Raw genomic sequence first — 19,799 nt, forward strand, 5'->3', positions numbered from 1 at the left:
TAACTGTTTTGCAATATCTTCAAAAATCTAATTTTGGTGCACATTTTTGTCTTGAGTTTGTGGGCAAAAAAAATGACAATTGTTAAAACATACATACACTGACAGAAAATGTATTGAAAATGACTAATACAAAATTATTTTGTTAGGTCCAATAGGAGAACATCGGAAATTCCAGTCAATGGCCAATATTCTGGCTGCAAGGAGCCCTGAAGACAAAAGTGTCCGGAAAAACAATATCATCAGATTTAGCTTTACTTTTATTTTGCCTGGAAAAATATCACAAGAAGCACCTTTTTCATGTGTTCAAAGGGGGCAACCCCTTAAGGAGATATTTATTATCTTGCAATACTGTGAAAAAGAAAGTTGCTACTCACCGTATAGCAGAGATGCTATATACCCTCCTATATAAGAGATACCAACCATTCCCTCCACTGACTCTCCACACTTCTTCTCCCTTTACCACACGGTGCCCTGCTCATCACTACTGATACCACCTCCCTTTACTCTAACATTCCTAATGCAAATGGCTGTACACTACCTTTCCCAATGCCCAACAGATTCCAAACCAACTACCTCCTTCCTAGTCACTATGACTAACTATTTCCTCACCCACAATTACTTCTCCTTTGAAGCCATTACCTACAAACAAATCCGCGGTACGGCTACAGGCACCAGCGTGGCATCATTCTTTGCCAATCTATTCATGCACCATCTAGTGGAATAAACACCCAGAATCCTAAACCCCTTGCCTGGTTCAGATTCACTGATGACATCTTTGTGATTTGGATCGAGGGTGAGGACACTCTATCCATATTCCTCTAGAACCTCAACAACTTCTCCTCTATTTGCTTGAACTTCTCCTCCATTTGCTTCACCTGGTCCTAATCAACCCAACAAGCCACCTTTCTAGATGCTGACCTCCACCTCAAAGATGGCTACATCAGTACCTCTGTCCATATCAAACCTACAAACCATCAACAATAACTCCACTTTGATAGCTGCACCCATTCTATACCAAGAAGTCCCTTCCATACAGCCTAGCCACCCATGGTCGTTGCATCTACAGTGACGAGCGATCCTTCTCGAAATACACTGGGGGTCTCACTGAAGCCTTCACAAACCATAATTATCCTCCCAACCTTGTACAAAAACAAATCTCCTGTGCCTTATCTTTCCAATCTTCCACCACTTCAAAAATTCCCACTGTCCAGTCATAGAGGAGAATTCCCCTCGTAACTCAGTACCACCTAGCAGTGGACCAACTGAATTACATTCTCCGCTAGGGTTTCTACTACCTCTTGTTGTGCCCTGAAATGAGAAATGTCCTGCCCACCATCATTACCACTTCTTCCACAGTGGTATTCTGCCGTCCGCCGAACCTACACAATACACTCTTCCATCCCTACACAACCCCTGCTCCCAACCCCTTACCTCATGGCTCATACCCCTGTAATAGGCCTAGATGCAAGACCTGTCCTACACATCCTCCCACCACCACCTACTCCAGTCCGGTCATAAATATCACCTATCCCATCAAAGGCACGGCTACATGTGAAATGAGTCATGTGATCCACAAGTTAATCTGCAACCACTGCGCTGCACTCTATGTGGGCATGACAACCAACAAGCTGTCTGTCTGCATGAATGGCCACTGACAAACGGTGGCCAAGAAACAAGTGGACCACCCTGTTGCTGAGCACACTACCAGCCAAACATGACATTCTTCATTTCAACGACTGCTTCACAGCCTGTGCCATATGGATCCTTCCCACCAACACCAGCTTTTCTGAATTGTGCAGTGGGGGAACTCTCCCTGCAATATATCCTAGATTCCTGTAACCACCCTGGCCTCAATCTTCATTAGTCATTGTCCTCTCCCATCCAGCCCCTTCTCTGTTCCCATTCCAGCACTACACAGCCCTCATTCCTCCATTGCACCCAGTCCTTTTACTTCTCTCCTTTACTGCTATCCCCCCCCCCCCCCCTCAGTACGTCAAACCTCCCGACTGCACATAGCTGCCCTACAGTCTTTCCACCTCGTCCCTCCATGCATCCCACGACTACCCTACTAACGCTCCCCCTCCCTGCCCCAGCCTCCTCTTTATCCCCACCCAGTCGCCACTCTCATCATGCACCAGTGCTGCTGCTCCAAGTGTGGCCTCAGTTGCCTGAGGCTGCAAACGTGTGTGTGAGTTGCATTTGTGTGAGTGTGCATGTGTGAGTGCGCTGTCTAATTCTGACGAAGGCCTTACTGGCCGAAAGCTATATTTGTGACAGTCTTTTTATTGTGCCTATCTGCAACTCAGCATCTCCATTATATGGTGAGTAGCAACTTTCCTTTTTACAATATTGTTACATTCCATCCTGGATTCTCCATTGTTTCATTTGTTATCTAAGTATTTTTTTTAAAAAAACAGCTTTAGGCACACAAACCCATAAAACATTCAAAATACAACAAGCATAACTAACCAACTACGAGTTTCTATGTCCAGTTACATCCTTAAAAGAATATTAGTATGCAAGATGAGTCATGCAAGATATAACACACTTTTATTTTGTTAACAGTTTCAGGTACCAAACTAAAGTTTTTGAAAAATGATAGTATGCTAAGTAGTATATACTTCAGTGTGTGATAATGTGTCTTAACTCTTGTATCAATGAAGATACTGAAGGAAATATGATTTTTTTAAATAGGACGCCACACTCTTTTGAAAACCATCCTAAAGTGCTTGTAAAGACAAGTACAGTGACATAATGCTTCTTAATGCTGAGGTTGAAACTCTTTCCAAAAGGAAGAAATGTACTAAAACTGGAAAGCGATGTGGCCACAGTCAGCTACTGCAGTGTAAACACAGCCACATAGAGCTCTCACGTGGGACTCCATGAATATATGTAGGAAGACAGGTCTAAGAATATCCTTGCCTACATAGCTCAAGAGGAGACTGCATATAGGGATTAATGGTAGTATCATAACATACACCTTAGCCATATAGGTCAAGAGCAGATTGCAATGATATACCATTATGAATAGTGTATGCATCAATAATAAATCATAAGAGTTGTGACAAGAAGAATTTTAATTACTTATCAGAAAGAAATCAAATCAAGTGTTGTAGAGAGGCTTCTGCAGCTGTAATGAGCATCAAAGTACAAAGTACATAAAAATAGTAGTTAGCATGTAAAAATAACTCAAGAGGAGATTGCAACACAGTTTCGAATGTATGTACTTTCAGTTGTAAATCAAAAATGGTTTGACAAGAAACACTTTAACTATTTGTTGGAAAAACACTGACTCAAGTATTGTAAAAACAACTGTAGTGGAAATCACAATACATACCAAGAAAGAAAAAAAAATTATCATACACGACCTGACACTAGTATCAAAAATACATATTAAGCTCACGTGGAGGCTGTGATACAGTTACAAATGTCTGTATGTATGTATCAGTAGTGAACAGAAAAAGTTATCACACAAGAACTTAAACTATTTATTGGAATAAAAACGAACCAAGCATCATAAGAAAACATTTCAGCTGTAGCAGAAACCACTATGAACAGTATGAATTAAAAAGAAAATCTTAAAGAAAAAAAGACTGATAACAAACTAAATATTATTAATCTGTATGAAACAGAACAGACAGTATTTTGTTTCTCACACATAGCAGAGATTAAAAATACAACTTCCCTACATAGCAGAGATTAAAAATACAACTTCCCTCATAACCACTGAAAATATGACAACCAATGGTACTATGAAGAACTGAAAATCAAAATGGACACCAAGATGTGACATCGCAGCAGCAATTACTACTATGTCACTGGTTGAAGCTCAAAATTAGTACTGTGCATTGCTCTTGGCCCTTCTATAATGTCGAGCTATTGTTGGAATCAGTTACAACTATCACACTTTATCAAAACTTTAACCGCCAACTCACCTCTCCTACCATGTTGATAAAACACCATATGTTATTTTCAAAATAAAATAGCTCTTTTAAAAACTAAAAGGTACAACAATATTGAAAAACTATCAAACATTCAAAGTACAAGTACAACTGACTAATTAAAAGTTTCTATAATGTCAAGTCATGACCTTCAAATGACATTGAAAACAAAATTATTTTCACAATAGCAATGTCGTAATTGGTGAGATGAAGGTTGCAGCTGGCACCTGCTGAAGTGAGTACAGTTTAACTAATCATATTGATTATGGAATTCAAACATTTTACACAAACTTCGACTTGAAATGATGGTTAACGTAGAAAAAAATTTTGAATGGTAGTGTGTAGAACACTTTGCTAAATATAAGTGATTTTACAATAAATGTTTAAAACTGAAAAGAACTTAAAAGAGGGCTATACACAGGAATAAAACCAACACACAGACAGTGATATGATGTGTATCTGAATTAATCATGTGCTGCAGACACACTGTGCTTAGTTTCGCAGACATTGTTCCAGGGAGGACTGTTCTGTAATGTGCAAATGGGAAAGCAACTGCTGCACTAATACAAGGCACACCATGAATTTGCCAAATTGTAAGTACCAACAAATTCCAGACAGAAATGTAATGTCCCTCTCAACAATTTGCTGATTGCAATGCTCCTCTGTGAGCTATTGCACCTTTACTGCAATGCTGTATTTGCCATAATGAGGATTCTGGGTGAGACACAGTTCTTGTACAAGATAAGCATACGTATTTAAGAAAACCATAATTAATACACATTATTATTTGTTAAATGCTGCTTGGTTAGCCAAGGAACATGCAGATATCTGAGGTACATTATAAAAGCAATTTAGATCTAAACCCTATCCAAACCTGTCCAGCAGACAGTTTCTTAAATAAACTACCACATGATTGAGACTATCCAAAGAATCCAGCTCCCCCATACTTATTATTAGATTGTGACACACACAAGGAGTACCACGAAATTGTATGTTGGATGCATGGATTAGTATGTTTCACCAATAATTCTGGTGATACCCTGAGATGATGAGTCACTGCCATCATCAAGAAGAAGGGGGTGCTACAGACTGTCAGTTATTCATTAGTGTAAAACCATTAACAAGTAAGACCCTCTCACCACATTTTACTGTGAAAAGAAAAACAAATTAATTAAGAAATGTGGCAGTGACGTATTTTTCACAAACTAATAATGTACCAACCATTACATCAGTGTTCTGAATGAAAAGCAATTCTACCACATTAGAAGCAATATCATAAAGCATTAAATGGAAACAAAATCATGTTAAATTAACTAATATTGGTAACAAAAAACACTGTTAAGACCAGAGAGAAAAAGAGGGAGAGTGGGAGGCAGAGAGCAAAAGAGAGAAGAGAGAGAAAGAGAGAGATATGCTACAAAGATCACTTGAGCACTATTCATTTGCCTCGCCTTGCTTGTCCTGTTCTTACTAGACACTGCTATGTTGTTTAACTTATTCCTGTCACCACATACTTGTATCTCAGTTTCTCTTATTCATGTTATTTTCCCTGTTTTTCAGGTATACATGATAGTAATTGTGGTTTGAACTGTGTAGTGATTACACAGGAAAGGTAATTTTCCGTGTTCTGCGTAATCTACTGAAATGAACACTCATAAAACTACACACAAATTATTGAGGAGGCAGAGACACCACCTAACACATAATACTAAAAATTTGGCCAACCTTTAGCATCACGTCATAAGACACAACTTTTGTTTATGAAGCTCAGAGGACATTACACTCATACTAAAAATATTTCTGTATTATTAAAATTGCTAGATTGCTAGTGAGGAGTTTTTAACCATGATTAATTAAACCAACTACATTTAATGCAGCATGCAAAAGCTTTACTTCATTGAAATGTTAGATTTAGGAAAGGTCTTTCGACCAAAGTGTGATTAAGTGTATGAGGTTAAAAGGCGATTTTTCTAGACAAAATTGGCCCTTTCCTTTAGTTACGAATATCACAAGAATAATACATATCATTCTAACAATATTACAAGAAGGAAAGTTGCCACTCACCATATAATGGAGGTGCTAAGTCACAGACAGGAACAACAAAAGACACTCTCAATTTTAGCTTTCGACTGTTACAGCCTTCATCAACAATAGACACACATGTGCGCGCATGAATTCACACACACACACACACACACACACACACACACACACACACACACACACACTTCCTTCTCATAATACTGTTACATTCCATCCTGGATTTTACACTGTTTGACTTATCATTTTATTCTAATTAGGAAATCCTCTCACTTGAAGTGTTCTCCATTCTTTCCTACTTTTCCTTTTAATGGGCTATTGCAATGACATTTATGACAAGAGATTACTCTGCACTGTATGGGACTCCTGTCTTAAATAAAAATTCCATGTGTGTAATAACAGCAGCCATCAAACAATATTCAACAGGAACCTATAATGTATTACCATAATTTTTGAAATGGATGTTTTAAAGCAGATAGTCTCACTTTCAACTCTTCAATTGTAATCTATTTGAGGGTAATACCCAAAATTAAGACTGCAGAATTGTAGACAATAATTTGAAAGAGACATTAATTTACATAAATTCTGTATGTAATTTATCAATCATTTTCTTCTGGGTTGGCACCGCAGCCTCAACAACTTTGAAGGACATTATTCCATTGGGCTGGAATAATGTCCTTCTTTATGCACTTTTTTAATGTTAGGACACATTACAAATGGAAAATCGTAATTTCTTTTTTTATATTTAGTGTAACAGTTCTGTTCAATGTTCTGATGCACCAACTATCCAAACAAAAATACAATTAATTCAATGGTTTCTGTCTCACAAAAAGAAATACATAATTGGTCAAACAAACAAGCTTCAAATTCAAATGGGCATAGATAAAAAGCTGTGCTTCCTAGGAGAATCGGTTATTAAAAAGCCAAAAGCAATATAAAATGTCAACAAAGAACATTCAGTTTTAGGAATCAACTACTTCCTAGACGATGTGGTTATCAGTTACCTGCTTTAGTCAAAAGCTTCTCAGATTCCTTAATTACATTTCCTGTTTCAGTTAGTGCGCAGATTCTTATTTTCAGAAAGCACAGCCTTTTTACTTAACAACGGCTTATATCCTTGGAAAAAAGTGCAGAAGGTTGAGCTGAAATAATTACCCTGTGATACACACGTTTGTTGTATTACAACAGCACTCAAAGTCTCTCTCTTCTGATTCAAAATTTTAATGTCAATATTAAGCACAGGAAAAAAAAGAGGGGGGGGAGGGGGAGGGGGGAACCAAACACGGAATGGCAATGCAGAGGAGACAGATACCATAATCAATCTAGATTAGTATATCCACTTAAAATTAGGAGAAATCCGATAAAGTTTAATGTTTTCTGTATTTCAACTAAGTTCTCCACAATACATGAAAAATATTAAACATTAACAATTGCATTTTAAAAGTCACAATATACATGAATGAACTGCATTTGAAAATGTCTTGAGCACTGTTAAAACTAACAGGTCACATACCCTGGCACAAAATATTTATGTGTGATTTTAGAGAGGTGGAGGCTCAACAGAATGTAGTTTTCTGACATGGAGTCGAAAGTTATCATATCGAGAAATAAATTTATGGCAAACTGGGCACTCAAACCTCTCTGGGTAATGTTTTAGATAATGATTTCTTGTGTTTATTACTCTCTTATTACAAAATACACATAAATGAAGATTCTTTTCAAGTCTCACAAATATTGATGACCGCAAGTCAGTGTGTGTTCCTGTAAAAAAGAGAGTAATAAGTATTAGGGACTTCAGAGTGTTTGACGAAACTCAAAACTCAACAGTATTATAGATGGAATGTGATGAAAATCAATGTTATAATGTATGATGAAACATCCCTTACAAATGGAGGATGTGATATCAAAAAACCTTACAGGATAGTTACCAAAGAATAATGGTAGTGGTAATAATCTTTATATCTTTCACTTTTCAAATAATGTATCAACTGTTAGTCATTTATCTGTCTCCTTTATATATCTCCCATATTAGACGGTGTCCTGAATATGCATATTATCATTTTATACAATTATATCAGCTAACTGTGCTTTGACTCCAAATTGCGTATGACTTTCTGTATATTATAAAGCTGCTTCTTAGTAATTTTTCACAGTTACATTATTCTTGTTGAATTTAATAATCTTTCTTATAAAAGTAGGGCTTAAGTGACCTTTAATTTTTGACCCACCACCGCCATTCCCGCATTCTAAAAAATCTTTTAGAAAATAGGTTATAACTGAAGAATGAATTATTTTTCTGACAGTAACATTTTAACAACTGCTCAGTTTGTCTTCCGTAACAGACACAGTTAGTATTTCTTTTACCCTCGCCAAGGCCTTCAGTTAAACAGGAAATAAAATTTTACAAAGGAAACTACATGGAATGATGCCAAAAGACATCCCCATTCGAAGGCAGGAGTCATAGCTTAAAAACAGAAAACAGAGGGTAACCTTACCTAATGACACAACTGGAATAAAACTAATTTCAGAACATTGTGTTCTCAAAATATTAGTACTTGGTCCATTTGTTTTCATAATCTACATAAATTATATACCAAAGACACAGGAGGGCTCTTCAAAAACTGAGCTGTGCTGATGTTAGAAGTATGCCAATACAAAGCCTAAGCACACCCATACAAGATACTGTTGGGGGAATAGTGGGATAGGTATCCAACTGTTTCAAAGCAAACAGTTCATTCTTATTCTTACAAAAACTCCTATTTTGCTAGTTCCATACAAATCAAAATTACTGTAAATACTATAAGTATAGACAATTGGGAACACACTAAATGCAGCTCTGTGTGTGAAATTACTACACATCCAAAGGCTAACAGAAATTGCTACAGCATATGGATAACCTAACTGGAAAGCTCAGTTCTGCCTGCTTTGCACTTAGTACCTACATCGATGTGTTGACCTACAGATTGGAATGCTAGCACATCTGTATAGGGTTCAGAAAGGAATTTCACATTATGGTGCAAAAGTATTTTACCATTATCATCCAACTGAGGCCCATCATTGGAGAAAGGCCTCCTCCACTAGGCTCCCACACATTATGGTCTTCAGTTATTTGCTTCTGTTTTGATTCTACTTGTTTTTTAAAGTCATCTATCCATCTTCCGTTACCCTGCTCTCTCAATCCGCCGCACGCTGTTTATGAAAATCAGCCATTGCAAAAACAATAATCATACAAAACAGTTGTCTCTATAAGCTCTGTTGAAAGTAGTCTCAATTTTCCTCAGTGATGAAACTCGGTTTATTGAATGATCGTTCTATGTGCTCCTAGTGGCAAAATGTAGTACGGTACCGCAAAAGCTTTGCCCACAAAAGCATTAGTTAAGTTTCTTTTGTGTACTGCTCTTTTGCATATATATCCAAAATACTAAGTCTAAAAAATACATAACCACAATAGGAAAGAGACGAGTACCAACCTATTTTCAAAAAAACATACGGACTGATCGAACGCTTTAAGATGGGCCCCCAGGGCTCAAAATGTTTCATGTATTGGAATAAAAATTATAATTTTTAACTGAAGGCAGTTTTTTTATATTTGTAGGCTACAGAAAAGAAAAGAGATTCAAGTTTTGAACAGTTCTTTGCCATAAGAAATACAAACACTCAGGGTGCTGGCTTTTGAAAATTAGTGTGGGTGCTCTAAACCACAGTTCAAAAAGGTTCAAAACCAACACTTTTTTATTAGGTTCTTTTTCTGCACAAAAAGTAATCAACAATCCACATAAAATTGTTTTATTTATTTTCAAATTGCTGTGGAATTTCTAGTTCTCACTCATACAGAATGTGTTCTTACGAACAGTGGATCATTAGATGAAAATATTTTATTGAAGTGTCAAGTTTTTTTAAAGGAAAAAAAAAGGGGGGGGGGCATGCATGGCAGCATTTGCACTCAATTTCTCTTGCGTCATGGTGTTGCGCAGTTGAGTTTCTAATCTTCTAAGGGCGAAGAAAGAACATTCTGCTGTACATGTAGAGAAGGAGGAGATTACTGTTTAACGTCCTGTCGACAACGAGGTCATTAGAGACAGAGCACAAGCTCAGATTAGAGAAGGATGGGGAAGGAAATCGGCTGTGCCCTTTCTAAGGAACCATCCCAGCATTTGCCTGAAGCGATTTATGGAAATCATGGAAAACCTAAATCAGGATGGCCGGACGCGGGATTGTACCGTCGTCCTCCCGAATGCGAGTCCAGTGTGCTAACCACTGCACCACCTCGCTCGGTGTACATGTATAAACTAGTTTAGTTAAAGCTATCTTTATTAGTTTCATTATCTCTGGTACAAAATTTACAGACCAGTTTATTTGTAGAAAAGAAACACAATAAGTCTTCTTTACATCCAACAAAATAATTTTTGATTTACAAAATCTAACATCATATTTCTGTGCAAATTTAATCTTTCTGCATCAAATTCATCTTTGCATAACTGAAATCTTTAGTTTTGGAGAGAAGAAATGTTTCTATTTTCCTTAAGGAAGTCATAGCAGCTTCAGAAAATCAGTCCTCAAAACACAGGATCACAATATCTAAAACTTCAAAATAAATTCTCTGGCAATAATCATCAAGTGAGAAACCTTTTGAATATTTGGAAGTTTCGGATCTCTGACATCAAATTTTTGGATTAGTTCCAAGAAAGAGCTCCACACTTCATCAAAACTATCATCAGTTCAAGATCACTTTACAACATCCAGGAAACTACTAATGTTGTCTGAGGCTTTTTGGAGCTGTAGAGAGGTATTTTGAAGAAAAGCATTCAAAATTTCAACTGGCTCTAAAATTTTAATATGAAGAGTTGTGAAAAAGATAAATTCAAAAGAACATAGCGAATTTAAGAAATCTTTTCCAGCAATGGATTTTTCTGAGCTTGAGTTCCTCAAAGAACAAAACTAACTGTTTGTAATTCTGGAAAATACTTTTGACGAACTCATTCTACAACAACACTAACAGCGCAAAAAGGCTGAGGAGCTACAATATGAATAAAGCTAGCACCTTGCAGAGACTCACATATTGCTCATCACCTGGGGGACTGGCATTAAAAAAAAAAAAACAACAGTCCTTTTTTCACACTTGAAAGACAGTCGCTCATCATGATTTAATTTTGCATTGCCTCTTGGGTCACATGGTTCAAAGAATGCGCCAAACAGTGAACATGCAGCTCAATTTCTCTGACTTTGGATTGCAACCTAGAAAATCCACTGGTCATATTTTACACTCCATCAGTAGCAATACTTCTGCATAACTTGATATCTAGAGAAAAATGAGTGGGTACATCCTTCAAAACTATCAACAATATTGAAACTGTAGTTGATTCATTATTATAGAAACCAAAAATTAATACATTAATTTGAAAATTATTGCCACTGACACATAGAAAGCACACAGGAAATTCCTCATGTTCACATATGTCACTAGTTTCACCCACAATCGTTGAATGGTATTGAGAATATTTTACAAACTTTATCAATGTGTATAACATTTTGCTAGCCATAAGAGAACCTACTTCATTCATTATGTCATATAAAAGCCATCTGTATTTTGTATGCCAATGACAAGAGTGCAAATCGCAGTTATCTTCAGCAACCACAAACATTAATGTATGTCTGTCAGCAACTAACTGAATATGTCATAGACGCATCACTTTTCTTCACCAATGATGGAACCATAGATTTATGTATTACAAAACCCTACAACAAAAAGTAAACTCAGCAAAATGTGGGTATTATGTTACGCAATAAAAAATGTAAACTAAATCTTAAGGCAGCCATACATATAACTGCATGCTTGACAATCACGCTTGTGGAAGTGTGGTTGAGAGTGTGGAGGATAAATGTGTGCAAACATCAGAACTGTACAAGCAGCTTGATGCTTCATTGTATTTCGATTATGCACGCTTGTGCAAGCGGCCAAGCGTGTGTAAGCTTGAGTGGGTGTGTACCAAAAATAGGGAGGCTTTTGGAAGCATTTGCCAATGGTCTGGCTTAATTTAATTCTCATTTGGTTCTTTTAAAATACATTCTTTACGAAGGTTGTACTGTATTGTCGGTCAAGTCAAAGAAAATCAACAGTACTGTGAGATACTGTTTGTTCACGATAACTTGACGTTTGGCGCCAGGACTGTCGGGAACGGATGTACCAACGCGTTATGGATGCGAGAGGTAAGGGGTATGAGTGGAAAGCAGCGTCGGCTGTTTGCAGCTGTGCTGGCATCACTACACGCGTTTTGCGCTTAACGCAAAATGGGACGCGGCACTCGCGAATTACTGCCCGCTTACGTGACAATTCCGTCGGATCGGAAAATCAACAAATTTGTTGACATATTCATCCCGAGAGGTTTACCTACAACTTATGTATTATTTATTTATCCCAAATAATAACAAAGTAAGTAGATGACTGTACAACTTACGACACTATAAACCGAAAGTCATAATCTGATTTTTGGAATCTGTCTGCACACTGTATTTATTAAAGACAGCACAGCAGTAACGTTTACACAGTGCAATTAACTGCGATTGAAAGAAATGTCAAAATGAAGTTCGATAAAGATCACTGTCATTCGTGTTTGATTCAATATCATCACCATCATCGTTGCTTGAGGGCGTGGTATTGATATTAACTTAATCGATGACCATTCCCATCATTCCATCTCGTGTCCAATGCTGTTTGCTTCAGCTTGTGCACTTTCCTGGAGTAACCTTGCCAACTCTGTGCGGTAACTGAAAGGAAAACATCATTAACAAGATTCTGCAATCTTTCCTTTGGCATGTCACCAGTGACAGTGTTCTCCCTGAAATTATGGTGTGTGTGTGTGTGTGTGTGTGTGTGTGTGTGTGTGTGAGAGAGAGAGAGAGAGAGAGAGAGAGAGAGAGAGAGAGAGAGAGAGAGAGAGAGTGTGTGTGTGTGTGTGTTTTCCCCTATGCCAATTCTATCGGATTTACATCGCAGTTATAGGGCGGTAAACGGACCATTTTATGGCCTTTGCTCTCAGCGGTTTGTTTTCCTTTTATCTTTATCCTGAAATCATATTTATGAGGCATTTTGTCGAACTCCTTGCCACATTATCCAAACAATCACAGAACTGGGTAGAATATTACGAACGGCCGTACCTGCAACACCCCCCCCCCCTCCCTACACACCTACATCCACTAGTTTAGTCAAATTTAAGAACTTTGTAAAGTAGTGAACAGTTTCTTGCATGAAACTTCCTGGCAAACTAAAACTGTGAGCCAGATCGGGTTCCCAAGTTCGAGTCCTGATCTCCACTGCAGGGTGAAGATTAGTTCAGGTTTCTTGCATACTGCTCAGCCCCGGATCTACGATATTTCCGAAACGGGGCAAAAACTTCATAGTGGAGCTCCCCAACCCCCCACCCGAGCGGTTGAGAAAGGACCTCAAAATCTGTTTTAAATCTATTTTTTAGAATTTTTTTAGATGCTTCTTTCTAAAGAGTTTGATATACAAAGTGTACAACTTTGCTTCCGCCGGTTTTTCCCCAACATTTGAGGCTTTAATGAAACAAATTGGTTACACATGTATCATTCAAAGTTATCTGCCATCGCTGCCCACTACTTTCTCCCATCTTTCGGGCAGTGTACGAATCCCGCGTCGAAAAAATTGTTAATCTTCTGAAGCGATCCACGAATCGATCCAATTTGTGACTTCTTCATAAGATCGAAGTGTTGGTCAGCCAGGCCATGCTCCATTGATCTAAACAGAAGATAGTCAGAAGGAGCAATGCCTGGAGTATACTGCGGGTGGGGTAGGACTTCCCATTTTAACGTTTCCAAGTACGTTTTGACTTCTTTGGGAACGTGGAGTCGAGCGTTGTCGTGCTGCAAAATCACTTTATCGTGCCTCTCGCTGTATTGTGGGCGTTTGTCTTTTAATGCTCTGCTCAAACGCATTAATTGCATAACGAGCGCCTGTGATTGCTTCACTTGGTTGTAACACCTCTTAGTACAAGACGCCGAGCTGCTCCCACCAAATGCAGAGCATGATCTTGGAGCCGTGAATATTCAGTTTGGCCGCCGACGTGGAAGCATGGCCGGATTATCCCCATGATTTTTTGCGTTTAGGGTTATCGTAATGAACCCACTTTTCGTCCCCGGTCACAATTCGATGCAGAAATCCCTTCCGTTTTTGCCTCTGACGCAACTGTTCACGAACACACAAACATCGTACGTCTCTAGGTTTCAGCTCACACGGGACCCGTTCCTTCTTTATGAATCATGCCCACAGCCTTGAGACGTTTTGAAATGGCTTGCTGTGTCACTCCCACTAAACGTGCCAATTCTTTTTGAGTTTGAAGCGAGTCTTCACTCAGCAATGTCTCCAATTCTTCATCTTCGAAAACATTCTCTCTTCCACCACCGTGCCGGTCTACGACGTTAAAACCACCGTTCTTGAAGCGTTGAAACCACTCACGACACGTCCTTTCACTAATAGCGTCCTTGCCATACGTACTTGAGAGCATTGGATGAGACTCAGCCGCTGTTTTCTGCATATTGAAACAAAACAGTAACACCTCCCGTAAATGACGAGAATTAGGCTCGTAAACTGGCATTTTCAATCAAGATCAACTTCATGATGCAGACACAAATCGACTAATGCTTGAATGAGGTTATGTTGACCGAGATCCAAGGTAACTGCCTGACGTCTGCGATCTGTTTCTTTCGACCGCTACTTACCGTTGTCGCCACCTATCGGGAAACAAAGTTGTACAACTTTTATAAAACGTATACGTTCGAGGAAATGTAAGAATTTATTCTTAAGTGTGTGAAGTGGAGTGCCACGCCTCTTCACACAGCATTCTTCTATCGCACGTCAATGTATTTCGCTCTGTGGAATTCAACCGTATATATTTTGTAATGGAAGCTATCAAACCTACATTCAGGACAGTGGAAACTAAAATGTATTGTTGTGACTATCCTGCTCCCAGTCGGCTGGTTTGACATCCTACTCCTATTTTAAATAATAATAATAATACTGGGTGATGGAATTATTTGTGACCGGGAGAATAAGAACGCTACAGAAAATTTGCACTCTTTATTGCCTATTAGCTAATAACTTTCTCTTTTGTGTGACATAAAATTAAACATAGGAAACATAAAATCAGTAAAGACAAGAGACTAACAATACAGTACACATCTCTTCAATCCTTAGGTCCCAGCATTTCTTTCCTTCTATTCTTGCTACAGCTTTACACGACGTGCTTTCCTCTCTGCGAAACAATCTATTATCTCATCAAAGTTGGTCAAACGTTTTGTTACATGAAAATGTATGAAAATACAGGTTGCCTCTTACCGTAAATAAGACACGTCAAATTGCAGACAGGCGCAATTCAAAGACACTCCGGCCCGAGATGTTGGAGTTGGCGATCGTGTGTGTGTGTGTGTGTGTGTGTGTGTGTGTGTGTGTGTGTGTGTTTGTTAATTGCGCTTTTCTGCAACTTCACGTGTCGTCTTTACGGTACGTAGCGGTCTGACTGTTCCTACATTGTTGATAACCCTACTGGGAGTGTCCACTGTTTGAAAAATCAAAGTGTCGTTGGCTAATACTGAGAAAGTTGTTAATACGAATAGTGGCCACGACTGGTGTGGTTTCTCGATGTGATTACATCTATTTTGTCACTGTGTACTAGATAGAACGAAATAGGCCTTCCTAATATCGCGACAGTTGTAACATGCGCCATATAAGCCAGACTGTTTTGGCACTGTCATATTTATGTAAATGAGGTACGTAAAATTGACGAATGATACACATAACTCACGACGTACCAATATCAAATGTCTATTAGGACCACTAAAAGCAAAAACTTGTGTCAGTGAGTAGTTTCACATTTCACTCATACGCTCCAGTTTCTCAAGCATGAGATCGAAAAGTAGTAGTAGGAAATCTTAACATAAATTTGAAATAGTCATATTCTTTCAAATAAATTGTGTGATGTCCCCGTTTTTTCTCCTTTCTCGTTCTAGCAGACAATCTTGTCATCATTAATAAGGTAACTATCCCTGTCATTGACAAAACTTATTCTCTGGTTCCCTTCACTAACCCTACCAGAATCAGAAGTTCAGGTATCCCCCGTTTATTCCCGGTTAGGCGTTTTCTGCACTATTCCGAGAATAGAACGTAAGGGGAGGAAACCACATCAGGAGGTTCAAAAAATCCGACTTTTTATTGCATAAATCGTTAGCTTAATTATCCAATAATACGCTGTCAAAATTTCAAAGCGAAATTCGCATTCGTTTAGATGTTATGAGCATAGAACCGAGTGCACATCAGGTACAGCGAATGTTTCGATCACGTCCAGAAGAGAATGGGGACTCGACTTCGAAAAACTAAAAAGTCAATACTGAAAAAGTTCAGCACTTATTATGGACTAACAGCAACTGGAGCGAATAGCAGAAACGAATAGCCCTTGGAATGGAACATGAACCGCGCCCTACTCCATTGCATCCCTACGTAAAGCAGGAAATTCTTCCAATATATGAAGATTTATCAAGGGGTGAATTACTGGAGAGATGTTTAGGTGGCTACACACAAAATGCGAAGGAAAAATTTAATTCCACTATTTGGCGGTTAGCTCCTAAACACCTGCACTCCGGACTACAAGTCGTTCAATTGACATTGTATTTACCAGCGGGCTTATTCAATGAGGGAAATTCATTCTTTCTGATGGTCAGGAACGAGGCAGGAATTGTAGTAGGCACGCAAAGATTCAGTTATGCCAAATATACGGAAAACCAGGGCGTGAACCGGCAGAATCGACGTAGTTCATTGGAATCGGAGGAGGTCGGAAAGCAATGCTGCAAGGGCAAAACAGAGCCAATGAGGGAGAAGAAGGATATGTTGCTGGACATCTTACATTATTATTAACTTCCTTGAATTTCTAGTTTCCGAGAATTTATTTTTCAAACGCGTTGATCTCGAAATTACTTTTTTCATTATGAAAATTGATAGTGTGATTCTTCATAAAATTTCTAATTATACGAACCAACTTGTGAGATGATATCATGATTTTAAGGATTTCTTTTTTGCATAATAAGAGAAAAATTGTGAAAATCGAAGTATATTGTTCCAATGCCTGCAAAATTTTTAATTTTGATTATTTTCACCTGGACTGAGGTTCATATTCTTAGAAAATGAGTTATTAATGTAAAATCGAAACCTTTCTGATTTCAGATGAAAATCGGAATAGCTCCATTGCTATTGTTCGAAATATGAATGAAATAATGTCAAACTTTAATTAAATTCTAATCCATTCTTCAGAGTCAAAAAATCAGTGTCAAATAGCCTCCTAATGTAGTTTCCCCCCTTAAAGCGGCTGCTAACTGGGGACTATACAACTGGTAGTGTAGCGATCTGGCAAAATTTTTCTGTCAAAATTTCATCTTCTTGGATACACCGAGAAGATAATATGTGATCTTTCTTACCTGTTACTCCAGTTACTCGTTTATTTTCGCTCTGGTGGTCTGCATCTATGGATTTCTCTAATAATTGACTAGCATTCACCTTTCGGGTTTGACTCAGGTCGTATAGCCCCTTCACCTTTTGTCCTAGAATCAACTTAAGATTCGTTCAGAAATCAACTTAGAATGTGTTCAAAACTGTAAGTACTTACCGAATTTGTCATTTTGTGAAGTTTTTCTCAAATGTACAGAAGTTGTGTATGTTCGGTACCTATGTGAAAATGTCATTGTCGAAACTGAGAACAGCACAAAGACAGATGGGTCGAAACAAATGTACCATTAGATCCCTTGAACACACATAGTTGGGACCACCAATCAAGAAAGTGCGAAATGAGTTTACCAATGAATTTCTGTCATCAAAGGAGAAAGCAGAATGAGAGTATAGACGCCATTAAATTTTAGCTGATTTCTGAATGTTACCGTAAACATAAATGCATCACTTCTATGATGAAGGTAGTACGCAGTGCTTGCAAAAATCGAAGAGTAATTAAAAGACAGTCTCTTGGTGGGATGCCGCGCCACACTTTTGTTTCCTGTTATCGAACATTTGATTATACAATAGACGAGAGATGTTCGAAATTTGCGTACACTGATTTTAATTAAGTAAATATTGTTTCTTGGAAACATTAATATGTACTCCTCTACCCTTTTTTCCTACTTTTTCATTTTTATGTTTCGTCACGATTTTTATTCATTAATAATAACGCAGCGGCGGCGGCTACTGCCTCGGGTTTTAAGAATACCTGCAACAAGTACTTGCAACAGTTCAGCGGCTTGAAGCAGTAATCTTGAGCAAGTTTTTGCTTTAACATAAACACCTCAGCAAGTGCTTACGGAAGTTAATTGATAGTGGGCAGAAGCCTTTCGTAATACTTCGCCTCTACGGGCGGCTTGACGTTGGCAGTGCTCGGAGACAAATTAATTCCTTTCGAGTTGTGCCGATTTTGTCCGCTTATGACAGCACTAGCGCAATCGTCAAGTTATCGTGGGCAAAAAAAGTAATTTCCATAGCGTGTCTACCGCGAATAGTTAACATGGGAATAATGTTTAGGTTTATAAGTACTCTTTACTCCACATTTAATATGCTATCTTTTTTTCCGTAACTCAAGGCAAAAGGTTGCCAAAGCCAGTGCATCGTCTGAGCTCGCCATTTTCTGATAAACAAACTAATGCCTGAATAAGACTGCTTGAGCCTGTGTTGTTGTTGTGGTCTTCAGTCCTGAGACTGGTTTGATGCAGCTCTCAATGCTACTCTATCTTGTGCAAGCTTCTTCATCTCCCAGTACCTACTGCGGCCTACATCCTTCTGAATCTGCTTGGTGTATTCATTCTTGGTCTCCCTCTTCGATTTTTACCCTCCAATACTAAATTGGTGATCCCTCGATGTCTCAGAACATGTCCTACCAATCGATCCTTTCTTCTAGTCAAGTTGTGCCACAAGCTCCTCTTCTCCCCAATTCTATTCAATACCTCCTCATTAGTTATGTGATCTACCCATCTAATCCTTCAGCATTCTTCTGTAGCACCACATTTCGAAAGCTTCTATTCTCTTCTTGTCTAAACTATTTATCGTCGACGTTTCACTTCCATACATGGCTACACTCCACACAAATACTTTCAGAAACGACTTCCTGACATTTAAATCTATACTCTATGTTAACAAATATTTCTTCTTCAGAAATGCTTTCCTTGCCATTGCCAGTCTACCGTGTGTAGATGCCAGAAATTTGTGCATCCTTGCTCATGCACGCTGTTACGTGTGTGGCCGCCTTAATTGCTCCACAAAGAATGCTACAGAGTGGGTGAAGATTTATTAATACAAAGCAGCCAGTTTAAATCTCTGTCAGCCGCTGCCCGTATGGCGGAATGTTCAAAGCATTTCATAATGTTTCCGTGAGAGGACGCTGAGCGGTTATCACATTTTTCTGGAAGAGTGAGCAACACTTTAGTCGAGACGGTGTAAAACGATCCCTTACCGCTTGCAGCATTGTTGCCAGCTTTCAACTGCTAATGGCTACAGCCGAAAATAGTAGCCATATACGGAGCCGTCACAGCAATGTGGCGTTGCCACAGAGTTGTTAACAAAATCGCGTTACGTTGAGGCGGGAATCGCGTTACGTTGAGGCAGGCCCGCAAAGGTCCCACACCCAGCCCACTGTAGCTGTCAGGCATCAACTTATACACTGACTCAAAAATGCTCAGACGTATGGGCCAATACGAAAGCACGATGTCAAAACTGAAATAACTGACAGATTGGAATTTCTCCCCAACTTTTCTGTTTTAATTTTGTGTTGGTACTGA

General features: G+C 38.6%; 1 protein-coding gene across 19 annotated transcripts in view; it reads right to left on the reverse strand.

The window, feature by feature from the left end:
• LOC126481406 (sex determination protein fruitless-like) overlaps positions 1 to 19,799 on the reverse strand; it is a 417,410-nt gene that overhangs the window by 237,112 nt on the left and 160,499 nt on the right. The window contains exon 5 of one of the 19 annotated variants that reach the window (XM_050105211.1): positions 7,366 to 7,742. The exons of 17 other annotated variants lie outside the window; for them this stretch is intronic. In XM_050105211.1, the coding sequence (XP_049961168.1) occupies positions 7,522 to 7,742 (221 nt within the window). In that variant the 3' untranslated portion in view covers positions 7,366 to 7,521. Of the gene's footprint in view, positions 1 to 7,365; positions 7,743 to 19,799 lie in introns of those variants that run through there. One more of the 19 variants, XR_007587566.1, reaches the window with a different exon arrangement.

This window comes from Schistocerca serialis, chromosome 1 (assembly GCF_023864345.2).
Source record: "Schistocerca serialis cubense isolate TAMUIC-IGC-003099 chromosome 1, iqSchSeri2.2, whole genome shotgun sequence".
In the NCBI taxonomy this organism is placed as follows: Eukaryota; Metazoa; Arthropoda; class Insecta; order Orthoptera; family Acrididae; genus Schistocerca; species Schistocerca serialis.